The following is an 18,528-nucleotide window of genomic DNA, read 5'->3' on the forward strand; positions in this document are numbered from 1 at the left end:
CATTTAATTTTTTTATTTATTTGACAGAGATTGGGAGCACAAGCAGGGGGAGCAGCAGGCAGAGGGAAAAGCAGGTTCCCCACCGAGCAGGGAGCCCGATGCGGAGCTCAATTCCAGGACCCTGGGATCGTGACCTGAGCCGAAGGCAGACGCTTAACGACTGAGCCACCCAGGTGCCCCATTTTGTTGTGTTAAAATACACATAACATGGAGCGACTGGCTGCCTCAGTTGGAGTGTGTCTCTTGACCTCGGGGCTGTGAGTTTGAGTCCCATGTGGGTGCAGAGATTACTTAAAATCTTTAAGGGGCGCCTGGGTGGCTCAGTCGTTAAGCGTCTGCCTTCGGCTCAGGTCATGATCCCAGGGTCCTGGGATCGAGCCCCGCAGCGGGCTCCCTGCTCAGCGGGAAGCCTGCTTCTCCCTCTCCCACTCCCCCTGCTTGTGTTCCCTCTCCCGCTGTCTCTGTCAGATAAATAAAATCTTTAAAAAAATAAAATCTTTAAAATAAACACACCTAATGAAAAACCTACTATGTTAACAATTTAAGTGTACAGTTCAACGGTATTAAATATGTTAGTAACTAACTACCATCACCACCATCCATCTCCAGAACTCATTTTGCAAAACTGAAACTCTGTCCCCATTAAACACTAACTCCCTGTTCCCCTTCCCCAGACACTGGCACCCACCATTCTACTATCTGATTTTGATGACTCTGAAGTACCTTATAAAAGTGTAATTGAGCAGTATTTGTCTTTTTGTGATTGGTGTTATTTCACTCAGCATAATGTCCTCAAGATTGAACTATATGCATGTGTCAGAATTTTCTTCCTTCTTAAGGTTGAATAATACTCCCTTGTACCTGCAGACCACATTTTGTTCATCTGTTCATCCACCAATGGGCTTATGGGTTGCTTCTGCCTTTTGGCTATAGTGAATAACGCTGCTATAAACGGGTGGACAAATAGTCCTTCCGAGATCTTGCTTTCAATTCTTCTGTGTATACACTCACAAGTGGACCTGCTGATCATTTGGTAATTCTTTTTGAGGAACCACTACAGTACCCACCACAATGGCTGCACATGTTCTATTTCTACTAACGATGTGCAAGGGTTCCGATTTCTCCACATCCATGCCAACATTTTTTTTTTTAAGATTTTATTTATTTATTTGAGAGAGAGAGAGCACATGAGAGGGGGGAGGGTCAGAGGGAGAAGCAGACCCCCCGCCGAGCAGGGAGCCCGATGCGGGACTCGATCCGGGGACTCCAGGATCATGACCTGAGCCGAAGGCAGTCGCTCAACCAACTGAGCCACCCAGGCGCCCAACATTTTTGTTTTTATAGTTGCCCTCCTAATGGATGTGAAGTGGTATCTCATCGCAGTTTCGATTTGCATGTCCCTCATTAGTGATGTTGAGCAATTTTAAATGTGCTTATTGGCCATTTGTGCATCTTCTTTGGATAAATGTCTACTGTAGTCCTTTGCCTAATTTTGAATTGGGTAGTTTGCTTTTCTGTTTAGTTCTCATTCTCTATTCTGGATATCGATCCCGTATCAGATGTATAATTTGCAGTATTTTCTCTCATTCTGTGGGTTGCCTTTTTACTCTGTAGATCATGTCTTTTGATGCACAAATTTTAAAAATTTTCATGAGGTGCAATCTGTCTTTTTTTTTTTTAAAGATTTTATTTGTTTGACAGAGAGAGACACAGCGAGAGAGGGAACACCAGCAGGGGGAGTGGGAGAGGGAGAAGCAGGCTTCCCGCAGAGCAGGGAGCCCGACGCGGGGCTCGTTCCCAGGACTCCGGGATCATGACCTGAGCTGAAGGCAGTCGCTTAACCAACTGAGCCACCCAGGCGCCCAGCAATCTGTCTTTTGTCCATGCCGTCGGTCTCATATCAAAATCATCAAGTCCAATGTCATGAAGCTTGTGCCCTATGTTTTCTTCTAAGAGTTGTATAGTTTTAGGTCCTTGATCCACTTTAATTTTATGTAAGGCCCAGCTTCATTCTTTTGCACGTGGATGTCCCGTTTCCCCGTTTGTTGAAAAGATCTTTGCCCCAGCGTGGTCTTGGCAGCCTGGTAGACTATCATTTGACCATGTATGTGGTTTATTTCTGGGCTCTCTATTCTGCAGAATGCTCGGGGAAGACCCTCCGCAGACGTCGGTCTCCTGCCTTCCAGCTACAGGATCTTCTGATGACCAGCCCAAGCTGTGCTGACCCACATGCAGACAGACAGGCCGGCTGTGTGGATGCCCAACCACAGACGGGTCACGTCTGTACACGTGTCAGGGGGCCTGGAGAGAGCACATACCTCTCAGGGCTTGCAGGCGCTGAGTGACCTTCCAGAAGGGGCTGGCCTCAGTGGCCACACTCCTGACGCCCCCCTGCTGGAGCTTAGCGGCAGCAGACACCCTGCTTGCAAGGGAAGGCTTCCCGGCACGTGCGGACTTGCAGCCTCGGCCCCAGCTACGCCAGAAGGTAAACGCTCCCGTAGCCAGAATGAAGCCGGCGAACGGCGCGCGCGGCCAGGCTGACTCGACTGTGCTCTGCGGGCCCGCCGTGCGGGGTGCCAGTGCGCAGAGCCCTTAACCGTGCGCGCGGGCGCAGGCCTGGCTCAGGGAGGTGGCGTGGGCGCCCAGGCGCACGGAGGGCGTGCCGGGCAGAGGGCCGCTCCCCCTCCCGAGCCTCCCCCGCGGGGGAGGCAGGACGGACCGGGCGGAGAGACGAAGGCCGAAGCCGGGCGGGAGCTGAGGAGCTGCCGAGCTCACCCCCAGGCCCGCGGGCACGGGCCCGTCCGGCTCAGCGCGGCCCGGGGCCCACCCCAGCCTCGACAGCGCCCCCCGCGCTCTGCTCGGCCCTCGGTTCCCGGAGGGCTGGCGCCTGCGCGCGGGTGCCCCCGTCGCAGGGGACCCCAGCCCCGGCCCGGCTGCCCTCCGCCGCCCGCCCGCGGCTTCCCCGGGCTCGGATCACCTACACGCCCCGCTGCGTCCATCCGCACCTGGCCCCCGGCCACTTGCACGGGGCAAGCCCCAGGACGGCGGCACGCAGCCCGCGCCGCCGCCCTTCCGCAGCCGAGGCCCGGCCGCAACCCGCCCCGCGCCGCGCGCCGCGCGGAGGCCCCGCCCCCGCCCGCCGGAAGCGGAAGTGCACGCGAACCGGCCGGCGGCGCGCGGCGCGCCGGGACCCGGAAGCACTTCCCGAGGCCCCGCCCCGCGCGCCAACACCGCTGCCGGGGGACGCGGCGCTTCCTTTCTGCGCTCGAGCGCGTGGTGGTGGCAGCAGGTGGGCCGCGTGGCCGGGCGGGGGCGCCGGGCGGGGCTCCGGGGCGGGGGTCGGAGACCGGGGCCGCGGCGGGCGGGGGCGGGCACACGGCCCGGCCTCACGGCGCCGCGCGGTCTCGCAGGCGCGCCCTCGACATGCAGAACGACGCCGGCGAGTTCGTGGACCTGTACGTGCCGCGGAAATGGTGAGCGACCTCCGCCCCCCCCGCCCCCCCCCCCCCCCCCCCCGCCCCCCCCGCGCCCGCTCACTGCGCCCCCCCCGCAGCTCCGCCAGCAACCGCATCATCGGCGCCAAGGACCACGCGTCCATCCAGATGAACGTGGCCGAGGTGAGCCGGGCGGCGGAGGGCCGGTCCCGCCGGGGAGGGAGTCCCCAGGGCGGCCTGCGGGGCCGGTCCTCCCGGGGCCCCAGGTTAGGGCGAGCGGTGCCTGGCGGTCTCTGACGCGCGTGGACGACTCGCAGGTTGACAAGGTGACGGGCAGGTTCAACGGCCAGTTCAAAACCTACGCCATCTGTGGGGCCATTCGCAGGATGGTGAGTGTGCCCCCGCTGCACTCCCGGCGCGCTGTGGGCCGGGGGGGGGGTGGGGGGGTGCCGGCTGCGCGCCCCGTCCTGGGGTGCGGGGCGAGGGGCCTGGGGTGCGGGGCGAGGGGCCGGGAAGGAGCCCGCCGTGACCGAGCCCTCAGGCCGGCCTTGACCTTGCGTGGCGCGTGCGGGCCGGCCTGGCCTCCAGAGGCCCCCGCAGTCAGGCGTGAGGCCGGGAGACTGGGCTGGGCTGCGCTGCGGCGCGGGGAGCGGGGCAGGTGGCCTACCGTGCTTTTTTCCAGGGGGAGTCCGATGACTCCATCCTCCGACTGGCCAAGGCCGATGGCATCGTTTCCAAGTGAGTGAGAGGGGCTGCGTTTGGGCACAGAGGTCCTGGACCTTTCCAAAAACAAGGTGTAACATTGTCCTTGTTTTTGTCCTAGGAACTTCTGACTGGAGATCACGGATGTGGGATGTTTGCCATAAATAAATAGTGAAACCCATTTGTGTCGGTTTGTTCTATGACTGGGTGCGTTCTGGGTGTCAGAGGGTCGGGGCCGCTCGGCCGGAAGGAGGCAACCACCCTACAGAGTACATTGCAAAACCACGTTTTACTTCGAACCACAAATACATGACCATTTGCAAACAAATCACCACATGTGACTGGACAATGAGGTCAGATAGTCGCGTAGCGCACGCTACCCAGTGCCGAGAGCCGTGTTGGCCCTCAGACCCGTCTCACACGTCTGGGCTTGTTCCAGAGAATGAGGGGTGCAGGCTGAAGTTTGGCTTCAATACTGGCTTTGCTGCGGTGACAGCTGAACACCACACGAGAGCAGCTTTCTGCACAGATGACACGAGGACACAGCAAGGGAGAAGCTATGGGTTGTATCTGAACACGTGAACTCCGGTCGTCTCAGCTGTTCTAAGGTCTGCACGGAAATTCCAAGGACACGTGCCCTTTTCTGAGGTGAAGCTGTGGACCGGGATGTACACTTGGGGTCGGTCCCTTGCAGTACTTGTAACCTAAAAATATCCTTGAGACACGGGGTGGGACAGGTTGCTATCCAGAAGGAAACTTCCACCTTCACCTTGGGTACGTGTGGTTGAAGGGGCCACGTTGGAGAGGACAGGGCGGTATCCCACAATAAATAAGCTTGGAATACGGACTGGGGCTTTGACCTCCATGCTGCAGTCTCCCCTCACCCCAGGAAGGAATGGCTGGCCTGTGGGCAGACACGGATGCTGGGGTCTGGGTGGAGTTGCTGGTGCCTGAGCGCTGTGATGAGAACTGGGGTCTCCTTTTTGCAGAAGCACCGGTCCACACACGAGTACAGGCAGGGCTGTAGCCGGGGCCCTGTGACAGGTTCATAGGACAACAGTAGGGAAGCAGCTAAATGGCCCGGCCAACATGGTCATTTTTGACAGCAGCTGACCCAAGGGGAGAAACTCCTCAGTTCTTCAGTGGTTGGTGGGGCAGCACGCTGGAGAACCAGGTCACAGAGCGTGCGGAACAGACACGCAGACCTGGGAAAGCAGAACAGGGGCCCTGTTGGCACACGGGGCACAGGCGACGGCCACTATCCCTTGGGCTCCTTTCACGACAGCGGGGACTGCTGCTCCCTCCTGCCTGGGCAGAAACTGTGAGCACCGACCCCTTTAGGGAGGTGGTGCCATGGGGTGCAGGGCCGTGGAGGAGCCCGTCTCCTGCCTGCTTGAGGATCAAGTGTGGTTTTAAGTCAACCTCAACAGATCTCATGTAACCAGTTTTTGTTCCCTTAAAAAGACCCATAGAACCAAATCCCAAGTAACAATAAATAACGCTGTTTTTCTCCATCACAATATTGCTTAGGAAGATCAAGAGCCAAGAGCAAGCAATCCAGACATCCTGAAAGTCCAGAGTGTCGCAGGTGAGCAGGGTTTCCCGGTGAGAGGTGAGGGGCAGGTCCCCCAGGGGCGGACCAGTGTCTGCGCCGAGGCCCGCTGGGCTGTGCGACCCTCGGGCACCAGGATTTCACAGTGACAGGATGCTCGGAAGAGTAACGAATGAGATAAACCGGAGTCTGCTCTGGTTGACTTAACCTAACGCCAGAGCTCTGCCTGTGGACACAAGGGAGGCAGATGGGCATCCCCAGGGGGGGGGCGCTGCTGGGCTGGGAGCGAGCCAAGCCGTGGGGGTGCAGTGCCGCGTCTCCACATCCGAAAACCTGTAATAGCCAAGACTAATGCTTCGTTACGTTAACTTCAGCAATTTCAGTGTGTCAGGTATGGTCTGGAAACCCAGATCTTCACTGAGATGCTCGCGCAGCAGCTGTGGTTTGCGGAAGACGCAAGGGAGAAGGATGCTGCAGAGCTGGGATGACTGCACAAGGTGAGCCAGGGTCCCCGTGCAGCCCGCTCTCAGGCATGTGGAAAAGAACACAAAACCTCCCACCTTGTTCCTGTGAAAATGCAAGCAGGCTCTCAGGAGTACCATGGGCATGGTGTGCTTTGGAACGAAAGCAGTGTCCCTCCAAGGACGCAAGGGTGTGCAGACAGGGTCGTCGGTCACAGAGGGCAGGTGGGTCCCCGCCAGGTGGGTGCCGAAGTGGGGACCTGTGGGCGTGCCCTGCAGTGCCTGAGAACACCTCCCCGGCCCACGTGTGAGTGCCTGCACCAGGGCTGTCTCGGCAGCGGAGGCCAGCCTCCCGGCATGCGGAGGCCGGCCTCGGCTAGAACTGCTGCGTGAGGCGTCGGTAATGAGGTAACACCTGGCTCTCGGGAAGGTAGAGCGCGAGTTCCAAGGCCACCAGCACCGTGAACTCGAACCCAATTAGATCCCGTCTGTTGAATCGAAACCTTTCTTCTAGCTTCTGCGTTGAAAAAGCGAGGAGATTATGCGGGGCCCGGGCCCCGTCTCCCACCCAGGGCAGCGGGTTGGGGTGTGGGTGCAGGCCAGCTCCAGGTTCCCCACAGGCTCCCCGCAGGTGGCCAGGCCTTGTTGGGGGGTGGGGGGGCTGCAGGCCAGGCTGGGGCAGGACAGGCACACTCACGTCGATGAGCTGCTTCACTTCACTCCTGCGGAGGTCGCTGCTGATCTTGGCAGCGAGCAGCACGCACGCCCCGGCGCACAGCTTGCGGTTTTGCTTGTTGAGTTTGCCCTGCAGGACGAGCTTCTCAAAGTACACGTAGGCCATGGACACCGTCACGGGCTCCAGGCTGCACTCCTCAGAAAGGTTCCGCATCTCCCGCTTTAAACTGCAGGTTACACGGAGGCCCAGGGCTCAGGGGCCGAGGAAGTGGCCACCCTCTTCCTGCCCCAGGAGGGCCCTTTGGGCTGCTGAAAAAGCCCCATTCCCTGCGGGTGGGCCTGGCGCAGCACTCGGCCCGCAGCGTGGAGGGCAAGCCGGCTGATGTTGGCCCGTGGCATCCCCCCCGCCGCCCCGCAGCTGTACTGGCCGGCCCACGCTGTCCTCCAGAGAACACCACAGAGGACACAGTCCCTGCTGTCCTGTGGCAGTGAGGAGGACAATGCGGGGAGAAAACCGCCTGTGGAAAGGCCCGTGGTGTAGACACGCTGAAGCAGCGTCTACACCTTCAGTGAAGCCCCTGCGGGTGCTGCTGGGGAGGGGTCGGTGGGACACAGTGGGGCCAGATGGACCCAGGGCAGGGCAGTCCGCCACTTACTCGCCGTGAGGTCCTGGGCAAGCCTCCTCGGCCCTCGATCCCACTGATCATGGGGGGTCAAGTGCCCGTCTCCCATGCTGTCCCGGGACAGCTAGGAGGTGTGGGTATGAGAGGCAGCGAGGTGGCCTGGCCCGCGGAGGTGGTAGGTAGGGGGCTAGGGAGCTGCTGATCTTGGCCTGGGCAACGGCAGGGGGGGTCTGGGTGGGGCACCTCTGTATTTGTCAAGCTCAGGGACCTACCAGAAACGGGGGAGAAGAGGAACGGCCCCATCGGGCGGTGGGGCCCAGAGACCTTGCCTCAGCCCCCCTTACCTCCGGATCTTGCTCAGTGTCAGTTTGATGTGCGGGAACTTCTCTCGGAAAGTCTCGTTCATGTCCTTCTTGAGGTCAGAGGGCTTCACATACTCTATCACCGTGGTCTGCAGGAGAGAAGGCAGCAGGGTAGGGAGCTGGCCCTGCACAGGCCTGGGGGCCCACCCGCCCCAGCCCGTGGGCTGATCTCATGCTGGCCGGGGACTGCGATGTGAATGTGTGGCGGCTCCAGGCACCAGTGCTGCCGAGGACAAGCCTCCGGACAGAGGGGCAGAGTGGGCAGCCCCGGGCCGCCAGGGCATGGGCTGAGGGCAATGGTGACCCCAGGGCGGTGTGGTCAGCACAGCCCTCCGGCCTACTGTGCACCCCCTCCTGCTCCTGTCCCGAGGTGCTGCTGGTGTCCAGGGGGTGGGGGGCACGTCAGCCCTGCCCTGGCGGCTTGCCCTCGGCCCGCCCCCAGATACCCAGAGGCGTGCGGACTGGGCACGTGGTGATGCTCACCGTACCATGTAAGAGGCGAAGATGAGGACCCGCTTGTGCTTGCCGCAGGGCCACTGTGGGTCGTCCAGGAGGTTGGGGTTATACTCCAGCGCATCCCCTGCGTCACTCCCTGCATGCAGAGGGCAGCCCTGACCCACCACGAGCCCCCAGCTCTGGCCAACCAGCTTCTGCCAACCCAAGCCTCAGCTGGAACCCTGGTCTAGTGCTGGGGGGGCCATGCTGCTGGGGTCTGGGGTCTGGGAGGGGCTGCAGGCCGTGGTTCCCCGTCCCTGAGGGCTGGATGGAAGGAAGGCTGTCCTGATGAGGAGGGGCCCCCTGCCCCCCCACGTCCATGCCAGTGCCTGGTTGGGTGAAGCCTAGGCTGTCTGCTCTCATGGGAGTCCCTTCTCCTGACCCTGCCTCTGAGCCTGGCGCCCTGTCTGGACTGGGGACTGTGGGCTGGAATGGGTCTCTGGTCGGCCACATGCTGTCCCTTGCCCAGCTGGTGTGGCTGCCTGCCCTGGGCCCAGTTAGGGCATGTGAGGCTACCTAGCTCCGTGCCGGCTGGCGCTGACTTGGCCGGGGCTGGTTTGTATCTTGAGCCTGGCAGAGCGCGGGGGACGCTGGGCCGGGGCTGGGGCGGCAGGCCGTGGCTGTCCATCTTGTGTGTGACCAGGGCATTGGTAGGATACAAGAACTTGGCATAAGACACCACCTGGAGAGGCAAGGGTGTCAGGGCTCAGTCCCTATTGCCCCTGGGCCCATGGCCCCGTCCTGAGACCAGAGGGAGGGCAAGCTGAGCCTTACGCCTTCCTGCTGCAGGAGGGCCCCGCACAAACGCCACCCTTACGTGGACAGGGAAGGACCTACTGAGAGCTAACGCTCCCAGGCAGCCCCGCGCTGGATGCTGCTCACCTGGGGTTAGCGTCCTCAGCAACAAGAATGTTCCAGAATGCCACCCTTGCCCTCCTGTGTGGGGTCTGCCGCACAGGGACCTTCTCCCCGCCTCTGACCGACAGCAGAGGTGGCACCGGGACACCCTCCCGACGCAGGTCATTTTTCGTCACTTGGCCACTGAGTGAAGCGACGGGGCCTGTTCTTACGGGGCTGTGGGGTTTCCTCCCACCCACACCGGGCGTTTTATAAGATTCAGGGGGAAACGCAGCTCCACGTGTTTACTGCCTTGGTGAGCGCAAGCTCTGTGCTCGCCCACCCGCCCCGACCGTGGACGGCACCCACACTTGCCTTCCCATCTGCTCCCAACTCGACGCCTTCCAACTCAAAGACCATCTCAGAAGACACGGAGACGCCACCGGAGGGGTGCCTCTGCTTCTGGCTGTCCACCCTGAGGTCACTGCAATGCACAGGATGGGGGATAGCTGCCTTCCTCTGCCCCTGGAGGAGGCCCAGTCCCGCCGCTCCGCGGGCCCAGCACTTCCTGTTCCAACACTCTGGAGGTTGGCAGTAACGGGGCAGCACTGACCTCTACCTGAGGCCACCCCCTTGGCCAGCGTGGCCCAGGCCCATCCCCCGTGAAGGGTTCCTTGTTGCCAGGCCCCCTGGTGCCGCCCCCACCCTGACGGCCGTGTCCTTCTTCCCGGAGTTCTGTGTGGGACGCATTTGCCTGGACTGCTCACGAGGACGCAGGGCAGCATCCCCATGAGGCGCGTCCCAGGCATCTGCACTTAAGCAGCTCAAACAAAGTAACGGTGCAGACACACCCTGCTAGAGAACCAGGACCCAAAAGGCCTTCAGAGCTCCTGAGGAGCTTCGGCAGAGCCGATCCCGAGCTCGGTGCCTCCCCGGGCCGCTCACCTGACCCGCAGGCCTTCTCCGTAGGGCAGCACTGAGAAGGCCGCACACAGGGACCGCCTGGCGCAGATGAGCACGATCCTGGGGGGAGGTGTTGGTCAGAGGAGGTGGCGGGCGTTTCTGGGACAGAATTCCTTCCCCCCTAGACTTGGGTGACACAGGCTGCTGGCTGGGACTACCGGGCCCCCGGGCTCACTGAAGCCAGCCCAGCGCTCAGCACCAGCACGAGCCCGTCACGCTGAGGGTCACGCTGCGGGGGCGGGGTCTGGGCCGCTGCTAGAACAGAGCTCCCCTACCAGGGCCGCTGGGTGGAGGCTCGGCAGCATGGCCTCCAGCAGGAAGGGCAATGGGCTCAGATGCCTCAGGGCTGGCAGGGCGGGCCGTGAGGGTGGGCGATGGGAACCCCTGGGGCCCCCACACAGCGCCTACAGACACAGAAGCTCCGAGGGCCACCGCACCAGGCCTGTACCCGTTTGGGGCCCCTGCATCCTGGCTTTTGGCTCAACCACCCCCTGTGCTTCCCAAACAAACCAAGCCCTTCTCTCTTGGCCACATTCCATTGCCACGCCTGCTCTGTCCCTTCACCTGGGCTACCAGCGAGGACAGGATAGGACCCAAGCCCTCGCTAGGTGCGAGGCAGACACGGTGGGCAGCTCCAGGACTATAGGCAGGGGCCCAGGATCGGATGGCAGCCCTGCCTCTGGGCGGCCACGTGCTTGCCGTGGCACGTGGTACCTGCTGTTCCTTGTATCATACTGCCTCATGTTCTTGATGAAGTGAGTCTTCTTCAGGCCTTTGTGTCTTGGGGATCCGGATATGTGTTTGGTTCTGCAAGGTAAACACCAGGTCACTCTTCCCTCCCTCGAGACCCCCTCTGGCCCCAGGTCTCAGAGACACTTACCTCTGAACTGAGGCACATCCCACAGCATCTTCCAGGAACTCGAGAGAGCAGCGCTGGGAGGCGACTCGCCTTCTGTAAGAAGACAGAGCAGGGCCTCAGCTAACAGACCTGGGAAGGGGCTGCTCTTGGACCCAGAGATGTGCTCTCAGTCTTCTCCCTGCCGAAGGGGCAGCCCACAGCCACCGACCGGGTCAGGAGCCTGTCTGGGGTGAGGTCTGAGCCTTGGGGAGGGCCACCCAAGGACCAGAGTTTGCCAGAAGATCCAAGCTGGACCAGCACCCTGGTCCGCTGCCCGTGGTCTCCTAAAGCTCAGCCTACACATTCCAGGCGTCCTCTCTGGCCCAGGATTGGCAGGGTGGGTCATGCTTACCCACAGCAGGCTGAAGGCAATGAGGCGCTGCAGGAAGGCCTTCCAAGGTTGGAGGAGCTGCTCCTGGAGAGCTCACAACCTCCTACCCCGTGTCAGGGGAGCTTCTCACGCCTGAAGGCTCAGAAACCCTGCGTGTCTGCACCCTCGGTTCGAGATCACAAACCCCGGTTACTGGCACCCAGGCCACCACTGTGGTCACCTGTCAACCTCCTAGTCCTCGTGGGGCAGACATGCACATCTCACCGGTAAGGGCCACTTATAACAAAGCTGTGCAGATGGGCCCCAAGTCCCCACACCTTCCCAATGAGAGGGAGGCTCCCAGAGGCCAAGGCTGCGTGGCCCACAAAACAAAGCGATATGGGCGCTGCACTCAGCCCAGGCCGGCAGGTGCCAGGTGCCCTGCGCATCTAGAGTGTGAACTGAGTCCGGGCTCCTGGGGAGGGGTCGGGGGGACACATGTGGCCGGGGGGGACACATGTGGCCGAGGAGGCCACTTCTGGGAGCTACAGCCTGCCCAGAAGCAACTCTGTCCTCCCGTAGGACCCCTGGCTGACAGATGAGGCCCAGTGTGGTCAGGCCACCTCACCAGGTGGAGCGCGCCTAGAATCCACGTGGCCACTGTTGTGTGCTAGGGGCCCAGCCACCACCTCCTGCCACGGAGCCACTGCCTATGGGAGCGTAGAGCAGCTGGGCACCTGCCCCAGGTCACACAACCAGGGCAGTCCTGGGGGACTCCAAGGCTGTCAGCCACAGCCCAGGCTCCACGTAAGTCTTTAAAATGACAGAGGCAGCAGAAACTCGTTGAAAAGAAACCAGAATCGAACACGGCACAACCTCTAGTGAAATGCTGGGTGTCCCCCACTGCGGCCCCACCTCCGGAGAGGGGTGGTGCCTGGTGGTGGTGGGGGAGGGCACCCGCCTGCCGGATGAGAGTGCTTGAGGGTGCTGTGAGTGCGAGAGTCAATCAGATAGGGGGGCCTAGGCTGGAGCCGCAGTCTGAGGACCGGCCGGGGGGCGGGGGGAATGGGCCCAGGGGCCTCTGCAGGCGGGTGTGCAGCTGGTCAAGGGACGGCAGGAGGGGCATGTCCGGCAGACACCCAGCGTCCTAAGAAGCCTGGGGGGTGGGGGCGGGTGAGTAGGTGGACGGGCAGGACCCGTGCCAAGAAAAGCCGCTGACTTGGGTAGAGCCCGAGCGGCCCTGCAGGGCTGGGCTCAGAGGCCCCGTGCAGCGGCCCCATGAGGCTTCCTCAGGGCATTTTCCAGGTGGTGCCCCAACGGCTTCCGCACACCTGGGACCTCACCTGCAGGGCCCAGGCCAGCAGCGGTCTCCACAGAGGCCCGGCCCCGCACACAGCCTCTGGCCCGCTGCCCGGCAGGCGAGACATGGGCCTCTGCCGCCTCGCTCGCACCTTCTGTTGATTCTGGGATGATGCCACTCAGCTCACCAGGCTTTAAAATCTGTTCCCAGTTGCTTTTGCAGGTACCTGTGGTTTTCTTCCACTTCTCTCTCCTCCTGAGCATTTTACAGATACTCAGCCCTCATGATAACCGCACACGATGGGCGGTGTTTCTACTCTCAGTTCACACGTGGGGAAACTGAGGCACAGAGCGGGCAAGCAAGCTGCCCGAGGTCACACAGCTGGTCAGGCGCTACCGGGACCTGCACGCCCGTGGGCGTTCTGTGCATTTGCCAGCAGCAGCAACACTGCCTCTCTGCCCCCTGCGGACCCCGGGGCTGGGCTGGCTGGAATTGAGGCCACCCCCCGGCCATGCCCTCGGGTGCTCCTCTGCTGAACTTGGCCTGCGGTCCAGGTGTGCTGTTTGGGGTGGCATGAAAAGCCTATGGCAATGCTGATCACCGAGCCCCGAGCTCTGATGCGCAGGTCTGCGGGGGCACGTGGGACATGGGAGGCCCAGGCGTGCAGACCTACTGTGTTCTCAGGATCAGGCTGATGTGCAGATATGGGGGGGGGGGGGGGGTACATCCCCGTCTGCAGAGGGCCGAGTGAGGGCACAGTGATGAGCTGGTGGCTGCAGAACATTCTGGAAGTGCAGCGTCTGGGCAGGAGAGAGTGTGGGCTCCCAGGGACCCCAAACTCTTTGGGTGTGGAGGTGACCGCGTGTCGGGCGGCACCTGGTCCGCAGGGTTCTCAGAAAGTGAAGGCGGTAGGGAAGCTGGCAGTCAGAGCCCTGGTCGTGGACGCACACGACTATCTAGGGGCCGCCCCAGGTGGTCAGGCGGTGCCTACCCTTCCCAGAACGTGGAGCAGCTCAGCCGCTTTCAAAAGGGACTGCTGGCTAGTCAACCTCTGGCAGGTGGCTCCTCTGGAGGAATGTCCAGCCCCTCAGTGAGTCCCAAGGCGAGAGCACCACGCCCTCACATGTGGCCCCAGCAGGATGGGCTCCGGCCAAGGGTGCCCTGCTCAGCCTCTCTGGAAGCTGCCCCCCAGGAAGGTGTCTGTGTGGCCAGCAGGCATGACAGGACATCCCAGCAGCTGCCTCTGAAATAGTCCCCGCGGGAGGCAAGCCAGCGTGGTCAGCGGGAGGCTGGGCACACCGCACTCACAGCGCGCCTGGATGCACAGCACCCACGGTGGGGACGGAAGCTGGCTGCGGAGAGCTTCTGGGGGACAGCGTGTGCTGCCCCCAGGGCGGGACACACATTTTACACCCCCACTTAAAAACACTGCTAACAGATACGCTACAAAGAACAAGACTTGGGCTCTCTGCTACCTGCCAAGTCGCCCCAGCCCAGGAAGCCTCTCTGCTGAGCCACGGCCAGGGCCAGGGTCCGCGGGATGGGGTCTGCTCACCGGCGACTGGCCCGAGGCTGCCTGCGTAGGACTCTCTGGGGAAGAAGGAGCCAAGGGTCGGGTGTGGGAGAGGCACAAGCGGCCACCGTACGGACCACGGGCCTGCTCAGCCTCCGGTTCACTGTCAGAATTGCCGCCCCCCACCCCGGATGTGAAATGCGCCTGCAAACAGGAAGAGAAATCACTACTGGACGGTTTCTATTGCCTGACTAACGCCCTTTACTTTGTCACTGCAGAAATACCCAGCCAAGGAAGGCTCCCACCTGAGGTCTGTTTGAGGGCCGAGAACCATCCAAACAGAGTGAGGGCCCAAGTGAAGGGGTCAGACCAGCCGGTGTGGGCTGCTGACAGGCACTTGTGCCCACGACTTGGGCCCCTCTCCTGCTCCGTGCCCATCTGAGCATGGCACCTGACCTCGCAGATCCTTGTGCATATCTGTCCAAGGAGTGGTGGTCCTGGGCACCCCATCTCACCAAGTCCCTGCCAGGAAAAGCACAAACCCCACATTCCAGCCAACCGCTCCGAGAGGCCTGAAGTTCCCCCGGTGATGGGACCCCAGGTGTGGTCTCTGCGGGCCAAGTCTCAGCAAGGCCTCCGAGCTGCCACGGGATGATGCACCTCTAGGCTCTAACCTTGGCAACCATCTCCAGCTGTCCTCCAGCAAGAAACCCCCAAATCAGAGTTGAAAGCAAACTGCCAGATGCTACACTGAAAATGGTTTAATTTCGACAGGAGCTTGGCAGCTTCGGGAACACGAAGTGGCTCCTGGCCAGCATGGCAGCTGAAACCCCAGGCCCTTTCTCGGAATCGTTCCAGTGTGAACCGTCCAGAGCTGCAAGGCTTTCTGCTCCCCCCTACCGCAGCAATGTCCCTGGCCTCATGGCAGCACCCCTAGCTCCCCTGTGCCTTGGACACTAATGAGGGCTGTCGTGGGCTGAGCTGTGCCCCCCAAAAAGTTATGTTGAAGTCCTGACCCCTGACATCTGTTATTTTGGCCCTGGTTAGAGACAGGATCTCTGCAGATGTGACCAAGTGAAGAGGGGGCCCTTCAGGTGGGCCCTGATCCAATGACTGGTGTCCTTACAAGGAGAGGCCAGGTTCAGACACAGACACACAGGACAAGCGTCATGAAGACGGAGCAGAGACTGGAGGGATGCCTGGGCCACCCAGAGCTGGGGGAAGGCAAGAAGGCTCCTTCTCTGGGGCTTCCAGAGGGAGCGCAGCCCTGACCCGCCCCGATCGCAGCCCTGCGTCCCCTAAGACAGCGAGAGGAAGTGAGGCTGCGGTCCGACGCTGCCCAGCTCGCGGGAACCCCCTCGGGTTTTCTAGGAGAGGAGGGTGCGGGGCCCGAGAACCTGCTTCTGCCAGCTGGAGGAGCCCAGAAGCCCACCTGCTTGCCTTAAGTGACCGCGGTGTTGAGATGAAAGTAAACACCGTGTTAGAGGTTCTAGGAGGGAGGTTTGGACTCCAGTGACTTGCTCACTGGCTTAGCAGGAAAAGCCACACCGGGCTGAACCCCGAGGGTGAAACACAACTTCCCTGCTGTGGACTGAGTGTGAGCACTCACTGGGTAGCCTGCTTGTGACAAGTGTCTGTTCACCTGGCCCTGGCCATGGCCACCCCTCGCTGAGCCCTTGACCGCATCTGACCTCACAGAGCCCCTCAGGTATGTAGTACAGAAGGCAAAAGCACTTCACAGAGGAGTAAACTGAGGCTCAGGGAGGCTCCTGCCCAAGGTCACAACAGAGCCCCTTCCGGGTGGACCTAGGATGACAGCGCGTCTGTCCCCAGAGCCTGGCTCAAACCACCACACTCATGGTACAGACTTTAGGAGGGGGCCCCACTACCCCCACTCTGGAAATACAACTGATCCTCAGACTGGGCCTGCAGCTAAGAGCCCCTTGGCTTGGCTGGACGCCCCTCACACACTCTGTAGCGACTCTCTCGGGCAGAGCCCGAGGAGGGACAGTTCTGCGCAGGCAGGTGTGGCCCCGGAGGGCAGGAAGGAGGGAGCAGCAGGAGAGGGTTCATGTCCCGGGTGGAGGGACAGAGGGACGGGGGTGGGTGCAGCAGGAAAACCAAAGGGCACCCCGCTCACATCATTTCCCATCCTGCGCCAGCGTCCTCCCCAGCTCCCAGGAACGGGTGGTGCCGGGGCCCCACCAGCCCCTGTGGCCTCACAGGGCTTCTGCTCACAGCTGCTGCGTCCAGCACCCGCGCTCCCCCCCCGCCCCCAAGCCCTTCCCTGGAGCGTGGCTCCCAGGGGCAGGCTGCTGGCTAACCTGGTTTGCAGGGTCTGGCCCACAGCAGGGTTGCCTGCTTGCTGAACAGAGAGCCTAAAACGACACACAGTCTGCCCAGAATGCACACGCACCCCAAAAGGGGAAGGGGGCGGCCCAGCGTCAGACAGCGGACAGACAGAGTAGACACAAACTGCTCGCAGGAAGCTCGGGTCTGGCAGCAGGTGAGCCCCCTTCCCTCTGAAGCCCCATGACTCGTCAACGCCACAGAGGGACTCCAGAGGCCCAGCGTGATCTAGGGACCATCCTCCGGGCAGACTCTACGACTTCAAGGAAGAGGACAAGTAGGCTTCGGGCTCTGGTTTTAAAATGGACTGATTTCCACGGATAAAATAGTTTTTTCTGAACATTAGCCTCCTCTCGGATAAGCAGTCCCGTCTCCCCAGGGATGGCCGGAGTGCGCTGCTGAGCTGCCATGTTTGGGGCTGAATGATCGCTCGGCTCCACTCAGCCCCCTAACCGTCCGTCTCTGCGGCCTCAGCCAGGTCTGCTTGTGGAAGGGTCAGGTCCACGGGCATCCTCCTGGGCTGCCCAGGAGGCAGCCGCTTCTCCACAGAGTTGGAAATACTTCCGTCTACGGTGTGACGGGGCCCTCAGTAAGCACTCATCTGTGGGCCACCCACGAGAACTCAGAATGTAACGTCAAGAACGGATAACCAAGCCTGCATTCTGGTCTCAACCCCATCATCTTCAGCGCTGTCTGACGGCCAGGGGTGTGAGGCAGCCATGATGACCTCCAGGTGACAAGAGCCGCCTCTGAACCCCAGGGACTCGAGGCCTCGGCCCACCCAGGCAGGGCAGTGAGCTGTAGGGCTCTGCTCTCGGCCCCTCCCTGCATACCTGCGGGGCCTGCCTCAGGAGGGCCTGCCCTGCAGCTCTGTTCTGCAGACAAAGGCTAAGCAATGCCCTTCCAGAAGGACTGAGATAGCAGCCTGTCCGGAGTCCCAGGCCCAGGCACCAAATCACTCGTCACAGTGAAGGTGGGCAGTGGGAGGGTAGCGGATAGCCCCAGCGTCTGGAGGAGGGGGCACCCAAAGCTGAGCTCTGCGGGCAGCTGTGGAAGGGTCTCTGGGAGAAGAATGTGGGTGTCTGGCAGCCAGGGGCTTTCTGAGCACAGGCAGACTGGAGGGGCAGGGGTGGTGGCTGCTCTGGGTTGGGCTGAGGGCTTCCTAGACACAGGGAATCAGGGCAGGGAGAGTAAGTGCAAGCTGGGAACAGACAGGGCCAGGGACACTGAGCTCAGAGGGGCTGGGGTGGGGGGACAGCAGTCAGCATGGAGGTAATGGGGTGGACCAGGGACCAGTAAGTTGGGAGGCTGAGAGGTTCGGCCGGGCGCAGGGGCTCGGAAGCCACGTCACAGGGCAGGGGGACTGGAGGGGTCACTCGGCTTGGAGAGCACAAGGAGACACACAAGGGATGCTTGAGAGTCCCTGAGTCCTGGGACTGACAAAAGCAGGCTGGGGAGGGGCGTGTCCAGGGCTGCCAGGGCTGTGTGTCTGGGGGCTGATAAGGGCGGAGGGAACCCTGAAACTCAGGTTTCAGGGGACTGCCAAGGTTGAAAGGGGCTGACAGAATTAAGGGGACCATGACCCCTGTGTCTGGGGACACGGCCTGAGGACCGCTGACCCCCACATCTTAGACTCATGGGGCCCAGGCAAAACTCTCTTTCTAGTGCTGGCAAAGCCCAGGACACCCCAACCCTGTGTGTGGGGCTCCCAGGGGAGCGGGGCCCCCTTCTGATCGCTAAGTCCTAGGCGACCCTCTGTCATGGGCTCCCAGGGCCCCAGGTGACCCTGATCCCCAAATGCTGTGCAGATGGGGCCCTGGACCCATGACCCCCAGGTCGCTCCGACCCTGTGTGCTGAGCTGTCAGGTCACCCCAGCCCTGCGCGGGTCCGGCCCAGGGTCCCCACTCACCTCTGGCGCTGCATGTCCAGCCCGAGTCCCAGGCCGAGGCCGAGGCTGGCGGGCGCGGGGCCGGGCGCCGGGCTGAGCAGGCCCTGGGGCGCCGCCGCCCTGCCCGCGGGCCCGGGCAGCCCTGGAAGGCCGGCGGGGGGCGCG

At 61.7% G+C, this 18,528-nt stretch overlaps 2 protein-coding genes across 2 annotated transcripts; one reads left to right on the plus strand and one right to left on the minus strand.

Annotated features, from left to right (window-relative positions):
* The first annotated feature begins 3,206 nt into the window (after positions 1-3,206).
* On the plus strand, positions 3,207-4,317 carry RPS21 (ribosomal protein S21). Its single transcript, XM_035025526.1, has 6 exons — positions 3,207-3,289; positions 3,411-3,473; positions 3,554-3,617; positions 3,752-3,823; positions 4,117-4,172; positions 4,258-4,317. The coding sequence occupies exons 2-6, from the start codon at positions 3,424-3,426 to the stop codon at positions 4,265-4,267; spliced, it is 252 nt and encodes an 83-aa protein (XP_034881417.1). The 5' UTR covers positions 3,207-3,289; positions 3,411-3,423; the 3' UTR covers positions 4,268-4,317.
* Positions 4,318-4,406: 89 nt separating this feature from the next.
* Positions 4,407-18,472, minus strand: CABLES2 (Cdk5 and Abl enzyme substrate 2). The gene is made up of 10 exons (XM_035025525.1): positions 18,385-18,472; positions 10,985-11,056; positions 10,819-10,911; positions 10,087-10,164; positions 9,517-9,625; positions 8,821-8,986; positions 8,298-8,401; positions 7,792-7,898; positions 6,847-7,051; positions 4,407-6,666 (listed from the first exon to the last, which is right to left on the minus strand). The coding sequence occupies exons 1-10, from the start codon at positions 18,396-18,398 to the stop codon at positions 6,526-6,528; spliced, it is 1,089 nt and encodes a 362-aa protein (XP_034881416.1). The 5' UTR covers positions 18,399-18,472; the 3' UTR covers positions 4,407-6,525.
* Positions 18,473-18,528: the final 56 nt, after the last annotated feature.

Source organism: Mirounga leonina, unplaced genomic scaffold (assembly GCF_011800145.1).
Source record: "Mirounga leonina isolate KUSES-001 unplaced genomic scaffold, KU_Mleo_1.0 Mir_195, whole genome shotgun sequence".
In the NCBI taxonomy this organism is placed as follows: Eukaryota; Metazoa; Chordata; class Mammalia; order Carnivora; family Phocidae; genus Mirounga; species Mirounga leonina.

Coding starts and splice junctions, on each gene's coding strand:
- RPS21 (XM_035025526.1), top strand. CDS start 3,424: ATGCAGAACGACGCCGGCGAGTTCGTGGACCTGTACGTGCCGCGGAAA. Junction 3,474..3,553: donor CTGTACGTGCCGCGGAAATG/GTGAGCGACCTC, acceptor CCCCCCCCGCAG/CTCCGCCAGCAACCGCATCA. Junction 3,618..3,751: donor TCCAGATGAACGTGGCCGAG/GTGAGCCGGGCG, acceptor GACGACTCGCAG/GTTGACAAGGTGACGGGCAG.
- CABLES2 (XM_035025525.1), bottom strand. Junction 8,987..9,516: donor AGTTGGGAGCAGATGGGAAG/GCAAGTGTGGGT, acceptor TTGCCTCTCCAG/GTGGTGTCTTATGCCAAGTT. Junction 6,667..6,846: donor AAGTGAAGCAGCTCATCGAC/GTGAGTGTGCCT, acceptor TTTTCAACGCAG/AAGCTAGAAGAAAGGTTTCG.